We start from the raw sequence: 15,083 nt of genomic DNA on the forward strand, positions 1-15,083 counted from the left end.
TTCCTTCAATTAACTTTGAAAGAAGTGGATATTGATACTACTTGCAGCTTCCTACTTATTTAACCACTATCTGTATTCATGCCTAAGTAGGACTGCTCCTAGAAAGGAAGCGAAGACCATCCCTTGTATGGAGGCAATTAAGCACAACTGAACATGTAAGTGGCCAGTGCTGTGGGTACAATTCAATCAAGCAGATCAATAGGGGTGGTTTTGATATTCTTGTCACATCAAAGAAACGGTGCCCAGAAGAAAAAGATCTAACAAGTTAAAAATTAAATCAGAATAAATAAGAATAACTCTGAGCAAAAGCAAGAACAAGCACATCGTTGCAAGGGCTGGCATTACCTTGAAAGCATTATATAGTGCTATTAGAATAGCGTGTTAATTTTTTCCTCATAAATTTGCCAGGTTCAGCCACCAGGGAAAGGCTAGCATTCTAGCTCCCTTTGTTAAAGATATATCTATCTTGCTGAGTCTTGACAGCCCTATCATGTCAGCCCTCTGTAGTAGCAAAGAGTGTTTCAGCAAGGAGGGGGGAAAAAAGGAAAGAAAAAAAAAAAAGTGAAAACTGATGTGATCTACTCTGCTTCCTGTGGGCATATTTCACCACAGCAGATCCAGAGGGATGCTTTGTTATTCCTGTCAGATCAAAGAAAGAGATAACAGAAGAAAATATAAGGGGAAAAATAAAACCCAGAAATGAGGGTAGCTGAAAAACACTGCGAGACTATCGCATCATTATGACTTTTCAAATTATTTAAATATGCTAAACATCAAGTCACCACCAAAGGAATAAATATTGCATAGGCCATATGCTCTGTTAGCTGCCAGCAAAACTGTCCTACTAGGATTAGTTTATGGGCACAGCAACTGCCTGTCAAACACTAGCAATTTTAATCATTTTTCAATTTGCTGGGTGAGTTGCGAGTACGCTCAGGTATTTTGACAGGTGGCTGCTCGGAACAAATATCTGAGCCCAGTAGCTTCACACCACCTTGCTTTCCCTACGCACTTGCAATTCTTGTCAGATTGGGGGGACGCAAGCGTTTGGTGAAGATGCTGCAGTCACAGGAAAGTCACTGTACTCCGCACACACTGCTCAGCTGTATTTGCAACCCCCGTCCAACACAAGGATGACTCAAAATCAGCCTAAAGTCTAGCAAAAAACCAACAGCTGTGTAATATAATGTTTCACTTGATTTTTCAAAACATTTCTAATCACAAACAAGCTGACTGTCTAAAAAAAAAGTAATTAGAGATCTGGCTATGATTTTAAACAAATAAACAGCCTGAAATAGTACTTTTCTGCACACTAGATGTGCTTTCAGTACTACATGTGGTTAATCTATTATGCACTAACGGAACATGCCCACTTAATTATTTTGTGTTTAAACTACAAGGTAGTACTGAAAATAATTTTAGCTCTTGTGTTACATTTTTTAATGACCAGTATAACTGTGCTGTTCCCTTTCAGCCACAATAGTGTGTCATGCAGAAACAAGTTCCCAACTTTAAAAAACCTCAACCCTATTGATTTTTGAGTGCCCAAATTTCCCAGGTGTTTGGAAAAAATGAGGCCCTCAAAAATCTATGGACATTTTGGGAGAAACCAGGGGAAGAACAAGGGTTTTCCTAAAGAAGTGAACCAATAACATCTAAGGACCATAAGTAAACTGTATTCCCAGTATTGTTCTTTATACATTAGCATTCTTACCATCAGCCCCCTGAAGTCAGCCAAATCTGTCCAGTGGAAAGGATTTGGATTATGATGTAAACTAACAGTAAAGACAATTCCAAATAACATCTAATGTCCAATATAACTGCTGTTTACATATTAAAAAGAGATACAGGCTTTGTACCAGAGATGTTCTGTCATGTTTCTCCACAGGAGAAGACTGTCATGGTAAAGTTCATTATCAATTACTGCTTTACAAGTAAAAGATGAGTTAAGCTGTCATAATTTTCTCAGCCAGAGATCCTGTGCTGTCAAAGAATGTCAATTTTTAATCTGACAAAAGGAAGAAAATTATCTGTTATTCTGACCTCTAATTTCTTGACATTTTAATGCTGTAATTGCTGTGGTTAGTGCTGCAACCATGATTTCACCTGTCAAGTAAGAATGAATCAATATCCTTAAGCTGTTCTTCAAGTTTTAGCTTTCACCTCACTGCTTTTACTTAAAAAGAGGAAAAATTTACAAATAGAATACAAAAGGTTGCAATAAAAAACCCAAAAAAACAAACAAACAAACAAACCCCCCCAAAAAACAAAACCCAAACAAAAGAATAATTTGCGGCCTGGAAAATGTTTATTTTGTTACACATTTTTTTCTCCTCCTTATTACAATATGAAAACAATTTTGCAATGTGCAGAATAAAAGAGACTATTGAAACTGATAGAACTGGAGAATTTCCCAGTTTCTAATCATAAAAGATCTAAACAACAAAATTCAATTTTATACATTCTGCGGAGCATTTAAGTCAGGACTTCCATGTTGCCCTCACCACTACTTGAAATATATTGTAGTGATCAATTATTTTTTGTGGTATCAGAAAATTTCAAAGTTGTTTGAAAAATCAAAATCAGTATGTTTAAATGAAATCAGTATATTCTACCCATCAGTATATTGTTTGTTGTTAAATGAAATCAGTATATTCTACCCATTATTACAGGTGCAGAGATATGTGATTTCATAGACTTTAGTAATCTAAAACTTAATGCTATCCCAGAATTCTGGTTTCATCCATTGTGAATTTGCAAAATAGAAACACTGCAAAACAGAAAATGAAGGAAGCAAGCCAGATAGAGAAACATCTACTAAATAGATCCAAACAGAACAAAAGCACAGGATGGCCATTTTTCCGGTGTTAAACAGCAGAGAATTCTTAGAAGGCTCCCCCATGCATGCGAGAAAGATGTAAGGAATGGCAGGTGTGAATTATCCCACCACTGAATGTATTTTTGCTCCAGCTACAAGGCTACCGAAGTGAGTCCTTTACCATTCTTCACAGAAAGCTAAAACGAACATATTCCTCAGTGTTTAAGCGAAGGGCTCAAGTAAAGGGTGAAAGTTTCACTTTCAAGGGCCAAGGTACAGCATGAACAGTCCAGGGGGATATGCCTTTTAAATGATGTCTTTCAATCAACTCAGAACTAAATGGGAGGTGTTTTTCTTTGGAGCCTTATTTCACTGGACAGGTTCTGCTGGGACTCGGCTCAATACAAAATTAGCCATAACCACAATATGAGGAGGCTACCACTGTTTTTGAGTCCATTGGTGTGGTAATGGCTACTGCCAAGAAGGTTGTATTGATTGGGTTATTTCACAGCCATTTATTGAGAAGATTCACCATCTTCTGTGTGATGGAAGCAAAATGTTTCAGTTTATTTAGAAAATAAACATCAAGAGCATTCGGATAGCAAGATATGCATTTTCTTGGATAACTCCAAAGCTCAATTAATTTTAAATTGCAGTGTTTCTAAGTTAAGAGGCAAGACACCACCACCTGTCACTGTAAAACACACTAAACATTTGTTATCACTATTTTTAAAGGTGCCAGTGTTCCTATTGTTACATTTCTGTATTTATAAGCCGTATTCAGAGACTTTTAAAATATCTTTTAGCTTCTAATTTATTTTCTGGAATATCTAGTAAAATTCAGAGTAAAGTGGAAAAAAAACCCAACAAAACAATTTATATAGAACATATATACTTGTAACAGAAACATGACATCCAAATATTTAATCTACTAGATCATCAAGATGTCAAATTCTTTATTACTGGCTAGAGAATGTCTGCTAGTTTCATAAACAGAAGAAAACTCTAAATCTCTCTGTATTTACACATGTATTGTAATTTCTGATTAAAATTGGATAAAAAGTATTTTTAACCTTTTTATATAAGAAACCGCAAATCACCAGTGTCTGAAATCTCTTGGAGGAGAAAGTACACTATTTTTAAATGCTTGCATACAACTTTATGTATCTCTATATAACAAAAATCAGAAAGATTCATTTTTTCTAGACACGTTGCCTTCTCATTGCTAACAATGAAATTTATTTACCAATCTAACTTGTGGCAATGGAGATAAAGTTCCACTTTTAGAAGTTTACATGGCATAAATAGCCTAAGAAGAGGTTTATCTGCTATTGACTGACAGGGATTGGGTTAGATGTACAAATGAGTGAACAAAAACACCTCCATGAATTTCTTGAAATTTTTGATGACAAGTTATGTATGTAAGTAGAGCCACAGGAGAGCTGAAGAGTCTCGTCATGTCATAAGATGTTAAATAAGGTGCACAGACAGACAGATAGACCTCAATCCTACAAGCTGCCCTGTGGGACTAGACCCTTAGAGTCAAGACATAGGAGCCTGCCCATGCAAATCAGGACCTTAAGCCATGCAAATCCCTTGTATTCATGGTGCTTGACACCTGTTTTATACTTTAAAAAGAATTGCTGCTTTGTATCTCCAGTTTTGTACCTTACTGACTCTTCTTGTGCTCAAAGTTTTAAATCCAGAAAACCATTATGTAGATGTTAACATAGGATATTTGAGGCAGTAGGATCAAAGCAATACTGGCCATTCTTAAAACTAAGCAAATACTAAGTGTTTACAAAATATAAGCTTTGCAGCACATGGTGTGAAAATCCAGCTCTAGGAAGGTAGGGGTCTGAATGATTTTTTAGTTCTGCTCCTCAAAAAGCACCAAACGTAACAAGATGCAACAACATACTACTAAAAAACAACATGCCCAAACCCAATATTTAGCTGAATACAAATGCTTTCTAGAATCTATTTCTTTCTGAAATCTGTAGATTTCTGTCTCCAAGATTGGAAAACAAACAAACAAACAAACAAACAAAAACCCATCGCCTGGCAATGTATAAATTATTGCTGTTTTGCATACAGCAGATGGCAGCTATCTGGGGGAATGGAAGATTGTGTGTACAGCTTCATCACAGCGGTACTCATCTAGCAGCTGTTGCTTCTTCACACTTTTCACCAAATTTCAATTGTTTTAACCAATGAATGGATGATATTAGAAAAAGATCATTCAAATTAGTAGTCTTACTGAAAACAAATACAGCCCCTGGAAAGAAAAATGTATCAGGATAGCTACTACAATATTTTTTTTTTAGTTTACTGATAAATTTAAAACGCTCACTTGTATACACGTGCACGAGATATATTTCACGTGTACATACATACAAACATAAATACTTGCATGCACAACAAATAGAAAACATTTTCTATTCTGGTAACAGTTTGATTATACTTTATGTGATTAACACAAAAGTAATCTGAATAATTGCTACTGTCACTCTAGCAAATATATTCTTACCACCATTACCTGATTGCAAAGGTTAGATTTTTTTTCCCTGTGACTATGATGAAGTTTTTTCTTTCGGATTTTCAGTTCTACGAGGTGAACTTAACAAAAGTAAATTATAAAAAAGTAGCGTAACATATGTTACAGAATATACATTATATTATAATGTCTCATATCATAACTGACCATTAAATATATTAGTAACTTCAAGCAAACAAAATACTTTGGGACATCTCTTTTATTGCTTGTTTATTAATACTTGCTTCTGAAGTCACCTAGGTCCTAAGTTCTCATTCAAAGTCACACACAACAATTTTCTCCAGCAGTGAAAGATGGAAAAAGTAACGTTTCTTGTGAGCTGACAGCAGTTTTTAGACCGAAATGGCAGTAAACACCTACCTCCCTGAGGACAGGATCAGTGATACTGTCCAGGTTCACAGAGCCTTCATATGTTAGGTAGTGGAAAACATTGAGTGCACGCACTGCTTCTGGTCCTCGTTGCTTGTAGCCAAATATAAGGTCAATCCACTGATGAAGCTGACATGACACAAACTCACTTTCCAGGGCCTGCAAGTGAAATTCAGAAGTAGGAAGTAAATCCCATCTTGCAATTTCATGTTTAAATTACGTCCTACCTTTTTCTATTAACTGAGGAAACATAATGGGTATCATTATATTTCCTATTCAGGCTTATTTGATATATTTGAAATCCTTCAAACATCAAAAAACCAGAACTAATTATGTTCTGTTATGTCGAGAGAAACACTAAAAAGAAATTCTTCTGTCCTTCAGCTTTATATCATGCCAATTTTCATCTCAGCTACTGGATTTCTCCTAGCTGCAAGGGTTTTAATTATTAATTTTTGGCCTTGTCAAATAATTTAGGTAATTTGTCAAGAAAAACTGATGAAAATGAGAAAACAATTTCAAAAACTCAATCTTCTAACTCATTTTCCAACTAGTTCTAATTAGTCTTAAATCTAAAATGGAAACCTGAGGATTAAAAAGCTGTATCGGCAAAATGAGGTTCTGAACTCCATGTGTGAATTGTGACTGATTTCTCAAAGGAGAAAAGCATTTTTCACACTCATTTTTGGCATTAGGTTGGTTCACCAGAGAAAACACAGGCTGTGACTAGCTGGTTTAAAAATGGATTGCTATTCCTTTGCTCAGCATATGGAAAGAGATTCATTCTAGACAGAAGAAATGCTGATAGTATTACCGTTGTGTCTGATCCAACCAATGTGTCTTTATCAGATGCAATTGGCATCCTTAGTACATATCATTGCCTGAACTGGAGCTTTTGAAAGCTGAAGGCATTACACAGTTTCTCCTTACCCCTCTCCCAGACTACCTGACTTAGTTTCCCATGAACCTGTATCTGGATACTGAAATCATTCTCCAATAAAGACTAGTCATGTATTTAAGAAGGCATCCTGGCACACTCATTCCTTCTTTCCTAATGCTACCTTCCGAGAAGAATTGTGATAAACAGGAACTGGTATTAAAATAAAGATTCATGGTTCATTGACGAAATTTTTATACGTTTCTTTGCCCAAACTCCATCACAGTCCTGTCATATACATTGTACAGTGTCATACACCTAGTTCCCTTTGATCAGAACAAGAGCAGTTCAGTTCTCGGATCTGGGAACTAACTTCTGATTAGTTTGTCAGGAAAAAAAAATAAATTACAGAATCACAGAATGGCTGAGTTTGGAAGGGACCTCTAGAAATGACCTGATCCAACCCCTCTGCTCAAGCAGGGCCACCCAGAGCTGGCTGCCCAGGACTGTACCCAGATGGCTTTTGAATATCTCCGAGGATGGAGGCTCCACAACTTCCCTGGGCAACTTGTGCCAGTGCTTGGTCACCCTCACAGTAAAAGAGTGTTTCCTGATATCCAGAGGGAACCTCCTGTGTTTCAGTTTGTGCCCATTGCCTCTGGGCCTGTCACAGGGCACCACTGAAAAGAGCCCGGCTCGCTCTGAGAAAAAAAACCACCAGCCTTAATACCATTTATTATGTAAATATCTATGTCAAGCTTACATACAGGCAGAGCTGGCAGGAACCCTCTATATTACATTATCCAATACTTTTCATTCTCAGAGATTGTGGCTTTTTTCTTCACTTCCCCTGAGAAATCCTAATTCCTCCATTGTTTCCAGCACAGTGCCACTACTCAGCGCAAACACTTTCCGGCTAGGAAAGAGTTTCATGTCTGCCCCAGGAAAGCTCAAATTTTACAAGGGCATAAACTTTGGGAAAAAAATGTGGTTTCATTTTATTCATTTACATGAAAAGGAGGCTGCTTCAGAAATAATCATCGGACATTGGGGTACTGTGTCATGCACTGCCTACCAGCAGCAGCCCCCTGCCCACCACCCCACACGCAGGAACAGCCACAGACAGGGCAAGCCACATGGGTCTGGCTCCCTGGGTAATCACGCAATCCTTCCTCAGACATTCTCCCTGTAATGCACCACATGGAAGAGGCGCATTATGGGGAGCATCTCTGTGCTTTGATGGAAAACCAGGGCCTTTTCTGTCGAAACCAGTGACTGTTATTTCTGAGGAAAACGGACGGGAAGGCTCAGGCTTCATAGCTGACATGCAGCTCAGTTTTCAGGTTCAATCTACCATAAGAAGCTATCAAGAAATGTTGCAGAGAACCAGATAAAAATTTGTTGTTTCCTTTTCAAAATCAGAGGCCATCATATGCAAATTGTGAGTAATATTATTTAAATAGCATTAATACTACTTAATGCTAAATACTATTAAACTAATACTATTTGGTTTCAAAGCATGTCTCCCAATAAATAATTAGAAAATGCCAGATCCTTAATTATATTGTTTTGTGTGCATGCAACATGATACAGTCCGCAACTACATCATCCCATATAATCTTTTTCATATAACTTTTACCTCATTTAGCATGCAGGATGTTAGCATGCAAGAATAAAATTAAGTATGCCAAAATAACTGTAAATAAAGCATTTCCTAACTTTTAAATGCTCGATTTTTTATGGTTTTTTGTATGCAATAAAATTTAAAATAGAATTGAAAGCCTGTTGTCATTCCAGCATCCATCTCCAGCCACCTTATAGCGAGCAGCCTAACTGTTCTCTTCCTCCTCCAAACTCTGCATATTTATAAGTTTCTTTCGCATCTGTATCTATTATTTATTTATTAAAAAGTAATTGACAAAAAAAAATGTTAGGCATTTGCTTTAGCCAAAAATAGCATTGCTATTTCCAGAATGTGAAGAGCATTTAAGGAAAATGGCAAAACTTTTGGCTATTTAAAGGTGGGAAAGTAGATTTAAAAAAACAAATGCTTGGGTCAAATGAGCATATTTCACCCATTATATCCTCTAACATCCTCTCCCCAGTGTTAGGAGAGTTGAACGCCTATGTTATGTTTCCCCGAGGCAGTTTCTACTTGCATGACCAGACCTTACTCAGCATCTTGTCATTCCAGAGAAGGTCTTACTGACCCTGGCAGGTTTGGAGAACTTCTATTCCACATGGGTGAACGGTTCTTTAATTACTTATTAAATAAATGAGCTACTTTTTAACAGCAGCATGTCATGTCTTCTGTCTCCAATTCTTTAAGCAGATTTATTGTATTACATTTATAGGTCCAATGGTTCTTTAAAAGTCTGTGTGCTGAAATGCAACACAGGATTTGGGGAAAGTCGTAAGGAGTGAATTTAATTATTTTGAACTATAAATTTAAGAACTCCCAAGAAATCTGGAAGTCGGAAGAATTGCTATCAGGCATATGAGGATGTTGGTGGTGGCAAGAGGACTAACATCGCTGTGCCTGCCAGACGCTGAGTGGTGGAAGATCGGTGTGGTGGGGGCATTTGGGGCAGAAACCAGACTGGAAGGTGGATAGAGGAGCCAGAAAGGTGAAGAAGAGTAGCTCTGCATGGGCCTTAGCACTGCACAGCCTTCAGCTGTGGGCTGAGTGATGTTCATGTCCTCTCCATTGGGGTGTTGTGTGGGTTGAGGCACTCAACACAAACAATAGGTAGGGTGCACTCAAGAACGGGCCACCAAAAGGCTACAAAGTCCTACCTGACCCTCAATGGGGACAAGGCTCCTGATCTGTGCTTTTTAACCTGGATTCATTTTAGTCAGGAGAAAGCTTCTGAAGTCAGATCTGACCTGGTTCACTGGTGTTTCTCCCAAGTACTTCTGCAATGCTACTCATGCGATACTTCCAGAATCCTCTCCCTAATTTGCTCTAATGCACAGGCTGCTCCCCCTCCATGTAAGTGCCTCCTGAAAATTTATGAGCTGTTCACTGTCAACAGTACATCGTTTGGTTTCTCAAGAATATGCAATGCTCAGTAGGGAATAGGGTGAGGGAATTTTCTGCGTAAAAAATAATTTGTAGGTACAGTAAGAACAACATACAGAAAAAGATAACAATAATATTTTTAAAATAGGCCGATAATGGCCCTAAAGAAAAGCATTTTTCAAGAACATTTTGGCTTCAAAGCATTTTGGGGGCTTTAATTTTTTGAGCATATTTTCAATATGAAGTATAAAATATTTTTTTTCTTAGAAAAGCTATAATAATTATTACTTATATAATTATATAATATCATTTATGATTTCTAAAGATTTTTACTGTTAAACAGAAATGAGTTAATATCCAGCTTGTTTTCTATTATAAGTAAAAAGTACAGAACACAGTTTTATTCAGGCACTCTCAAACTTGTTTGAAGCACTGTTACTGGGGCTTCATTTTCAATTAGCAGCACACCAGTCAGTATTTTTTCTTGGGTTTTGCTTTGAGGAAGGAGTCTGTCACATTACTGTTTCCAGTGGAGTGGCTTTTATTGCTAATAGGTAAATTGCAAGCATTATTATCAATCTAGTGTATATATATTTTGAAGTAAAAGTAATGTGGGTTTTGTGTGTTTGCAGGCAAGTGTATGCATGTGTACACATGTTCCATAAGCTGAAAATCTGACCTCTAGCTGTCATAAAACATAAATAGGTATTAGTAAGTTTATGTTTATGTATAAACTAAATAAAGTCAATATAAGCCAAGTTACTGCTCAGTGGGACCAAGCACTATAGCTCTTCCCAGACTTTTGTGCAGTATGAACGCCGCACACTTTCCTCTCCGCTCATCCTAATTGGATGTTAAAATTATCTTTTACAGAGATTCCAGTAGGAGACACTGGGTTTTATTTTAATGCACACTATGTGCTGTGTAACATATCAGGAGTTCTGGATTTATAAAACATGCTATTCCAACCTCTTTCTAACATAACGTTTTGTGTTACCTGGGTATTTTGTCATCAGCAAAGAGGAAAGCTCTGATGCTGCCCCTCATCTGGAGCACAGCTGCACCTGCCCCTCCTGTTTCTGCAGTTCCTGCCTTGTTTCCCTCCCCTCCATAGCTATATGCTGTCTGTCCCTCCAAGAACTCCTACCACAGTAGCTTGCTATTAACTTATATTCAGTATATTTAAAAATATTTTCTTAAAACTACTCTGAGACACTTTGGTTTTGATGATTTGCTCAATAACAGACCATCGGCTGTTTCAGTCACCGAGCTGGATTTTTCTTCTCTCCCCTTACAGCTGTGCTCCTCTGAAGCCATTGAATATACAGATTCTCTCTGCCTAATATTTCTCTGCCTCATTTACCATTTATTTTACTGACTATCAGAGTAAAATCTTTGACTCTTGTCATAAAACAAAACAGGCAATACTGACACCTGAAATTAGTTATGTTTGTTTAAACAAAGTAATATTTTAATAAAAGTGAGACAGAAGTGCATTCTACAGATTTGGGTTATTCAGGGATGTTTGCACAGAAACCGATCCTTAATGTGAGTGTCTTCAAGATGCAAATAAGATTCTTCAGTGATATATAATGTTTAAAAAAAAATCACTTCCATTTCCAAATTAGATTGAAACCCCTGTTAGCTGAATGAGTTTTAAATGCATTGAGAACAAACCTTGGCAATACACAAAATAAAATCAAAGCTACTACTGAGGAAGTAATATCAAATCTTATCTACTGCTTATCTGGTAAAAAAGGAATGTCAACTGCTGCTGAATGGTGAGGAGAAAAGATAAATCTTCCAGATCCTCGTAGCAGAGAGAATTCATAATAGATGTTTCTAATGACTATTCAAGAAGCTTTTTAATTATGAAATACTATGCATGCTTCTGAATAGCCAGGGAACTGTACAAAAATGTTATTGGCAGCAGAAGAGCGCAAATAAATCATTTCAAAGACAGAAAGAAAATTCAATCTTAGTAACAGTTATGTAATAGGAACAAAATAAGTATAACAAAAACAGGACACCGTTTAGTCTCTCAAAAATATAATTTATAATGAAGAGATTTTAGTCAACGCAGTAATTTATAATTTAATATGTGTATAAACCATAATGAAAATATCATTATAATTAACTTTGAATTACACAATCTTGGATCTTTTGTTTCAAAACTAAAGAATGCTTATTATAAAAGCTCTGCTTCAGTGTTTCACAGTGGTGTTCCCTGCTTTGATTTAACATGCTTGACTTACTGACTGAATCTGTTCTATTTCTGGCTCTCAGGACTGCTCTAAGTCTGTGGGGATTGAGAGGCTGAGTAGGACTACAGATGCACATCTGTGGAAGGTTTTATGCGTGGGGTTTTTTTTCCTGGTAAACTGGGAGATTATGATTGATGAGCCCAGCATTAGGGTAATGTTATCAGGGACACTTTCTGCCTCTGTCCTTTGTGCCATCGCCGAGGTCAGACCATAATCATGTTAGCATTGAACATAGTGCTTTATTAATGTTTCATGAGTAACTCCGTAGTAATCAGTCTGGCTTTGTATGGATAAATAAAACTGCTACGACAATCCCTGACGTATACACTGAGTGCTTTAGAAGCTCCTGTAATAGGTCTTAAAAGTAATTTGACTGAATGTCTTTTCCAGTCTTTGTAATAAGTCTAATTTTCACAAGTTTAAAGGAATCTCTTTTGATGGAAAACCATTTCAGCTTCATTTCTGTGTTTAGTTAGAAGGGTAAAACACTCAGCTGAACAATCAACTAAAACAACGCTAAAACCCTGCCTGCCATTTATTAATTTGCACAGAATGTTAGTACACCTTGCTAACCAATTGGTAAAATTACATTGATTTTTGTGACTGTGCCTCTGTGATGTTTTCTAGGCTGTTCCTACTTGCTTCGCCAAGTCTCAGGATGAAATGCTGAAATTCTTGCTGTTGTTTTAAGAAAATGTTTACATTCATAAATGTGCAAGCAAGCTGTATATAAGGATATGTAGTAACTCTCAAATAAAATTACATATTATACACATTTGCGGCAAGCAAATAATATGCATGAACAGAAAAAAATATTGGCAGCTAGGAAAAAACAAGATCCCACTCTATGTTACACAGTATCACATAGGATCTTTTCCACTGAAATGAAATGACTGCTGCGGATTTCATTAAACAAGGGATCGGGATAACACTTACTTGAAATATTCCTCAATTTTCTGTGGCTTTCCTGTAAACACACACTCTACTTGCTTTGCTAAGTTGCTGTAGAAATTCCAGGCTTGCACAAGCTTGCTGTATTTTACACGTCAGCACCACACCCAGGATATTTTTTTTCTCAAGATAGATTCTTGTATAACAGCCAAAGCTTGGGCTGGGGATGACCTAACTGAATAATACATCTGCTGGCCGGTTCAAAACATGGAATCAGACATTAGGTAGGGAACGTCAAACTTTCCAATCCCTTTATATTTGTTTCTTACTTTGACCAGTCTAGTGCTAGCAACCAAAAAGAGACCATACTGGCAGTTTGTTGTATGTGCTAAAAAAACCCTATGTGAGAAAGTTTTTCTGAAAAATTATTGCACATTCAAATTATTACACTTTCAAAATGCAATTCCATTACTTCTTACTACACATACTGTCTGCCTTTTCATGAAAGGGATTATCCTTCTTTAGCTACTTAGAATCATAGAATGGTTAGAGTTGGAAGGGACCTTAAAGATCATCGAGTTCCAACCCCCCTGCCATGAGCAGGGACACCTCCCACTAGAGCAGGTTGCCCAAAGCCCCATCCAGCCTGGCCTTAAACACTTCCAGGGATGGGGCATCCACAACTTCCCTGGGCAACCTGTTCCAGTGCCTCACCACCCTCACAGTAAAGGATTTCTTCCTGATATCTAATCTAAATCTCCCCTCTTCCAATTTAAAACCATTACCCCTTGTCCTGTCACTACACTTCCTGACACAGAGTCCCTCCCCATCTCTCCTGTAGGCACACTTCAGGTACTGGAAGGCTGCTATAAGGTCTCCCCGGAGCCTTCTCGTCTCCAGGCTGAACAACCCCAGCTCTCTCAGCCTGTCTTCATAGGAGAGGTGCTCCATCCCTCTGACCATCTTCGTGGCCCTCCACTGGACCCGTTCCAACAGATCCATGTCCTGCTACTTGCTACTTTATAATAAGCTTTATGAAAATCTCTGCATATATCATGCTCTTTATACATCCCAAAGTTATTCACTTCGTTTCTATTCTCTGAACTCCATCCAAATGTAACTACTTCTTCTGTCATCCAGTCACCCAGAAGTGAATCCAATATTCCAGGTGCAGTCTCAAAAGGACCATAGACAGGTAAAACTGTTTACATCCTCTGTGATGCAATGATTCTCCATAGATGGCATCAAAATACACTTACTTCAGCTGAACACAGAATTACAGAGTTTTATCTAATCTAATTGCTGCTTATTGTCACCCTTCCCTTGCTACTGCTCTATTTTTGGTACTATTTTTGTTTCCAGACTTCTGCTTCCTATTGAATATTTTTAATTCTTTCCTCCCAAGGTGATTTGCAGTGTATTGTCTGCATCTAATTCAAATAAATCTATGCCTCGCTCTCCTGTTTTCTAAGCAATTCCCAACTTATCATTCCCAAATTATCATTTGTGAACTTCATGAGACTGTTCACTTGAAGATAGCATGTATCTGTGTAGAACTGAATTTTAACTACTGATCATGCTCTTGCTAAAAGTAGATGCTGGGATGAATAAAGGCCATGCAGAAGCTGCCTCCAGGCAAAACTGTATAATAACGGCATGATGCTCACATCCATGGGGACAGGGGTGGAAGACAGCATAGGAAGGGTACGATACATAAGTGAGATCATTTCTGATTTTAGAAATCCGCAAAGTACTCAATTAGTTGAAGCCTGTAAATCTAATACCACTCTAATCTTAACTTTGGTTTGTCTGTCTCTTGGCAGTCTGAGCATACATACACACGTATGGAATCAGTCATTAGTGCTATTACTGCTTAATATTTAAAATATTTAATATTTCCAGCTTTTAACTATCAGCCTTTCTTGAAAGTATAGCCCTGAAGAGGCATAAATGCTATACTCTAAATTCATGCAAGCAGCTGTTTTCTTCAACAGCACAAAGCTTTTCTGTAGAGAGCTCTTATGCTATTTTCAAAAAAGCAGAAATTGCATGAGAGAAATCAAATAACCGATGCCAAAGCTTTTCTTGAAGTGATCTCTTATCATATAGTGCTTTTTATCTCCCTATTAATCACTTCATCTTTGTGGAAAGGAAAGACGGAGAAAACACTATTTAGGATACAAGAAGGAACACTCTTCATAAAATTTCCCAAAGGGAGTCATTAATATACATCTCTCATTATATTCCTCAATAGATGGCAGCTTGTTTATCCTTTTTCACTAAGG

At 37.3% G+C, this 15,083-nt stretch overlaps 1 protein-coding gene across 6 annotated transcripts in view; it reads right to left on the reverse strand.

The window, feature by feature from the left end:
- Positions 1-15,083, reverse strand: part of NBEA (neurobeachin) — a 512,389-nt gene that overhangs the window by 41,767 nt on the left and 455,539 nt on the right. For all 6 annotated transcript variants that reach the window (XM_074151162.1, XM_074151191.1, XM_074151181.1 and 3 more), the window contains one exon: positions 5,736-5,903. In XM_074151162.1, coding sequence (XP_074007263.1) covers positions 5,736-5,903 — 168 coding nt within the window. The remainder of the gene's footprint in view (positions 1-5,735; positions 5,904-15,083) is intronic.

The sequence above is a fragment of the Numenius arquata genome, chromosome 1 (assembly GCF_964106895.1).
Source record: "Numenius arquata chromosome 1, bNumArq3.hap1.1, whole genome shotgun sequence".
In the NCBI taxonomy this organism is placed as follows: Eukaryota; Metazoa; Chordata; class Aves; order Charadriiformes; family Scolopacidae; genus Numenius; species Numenius arquata.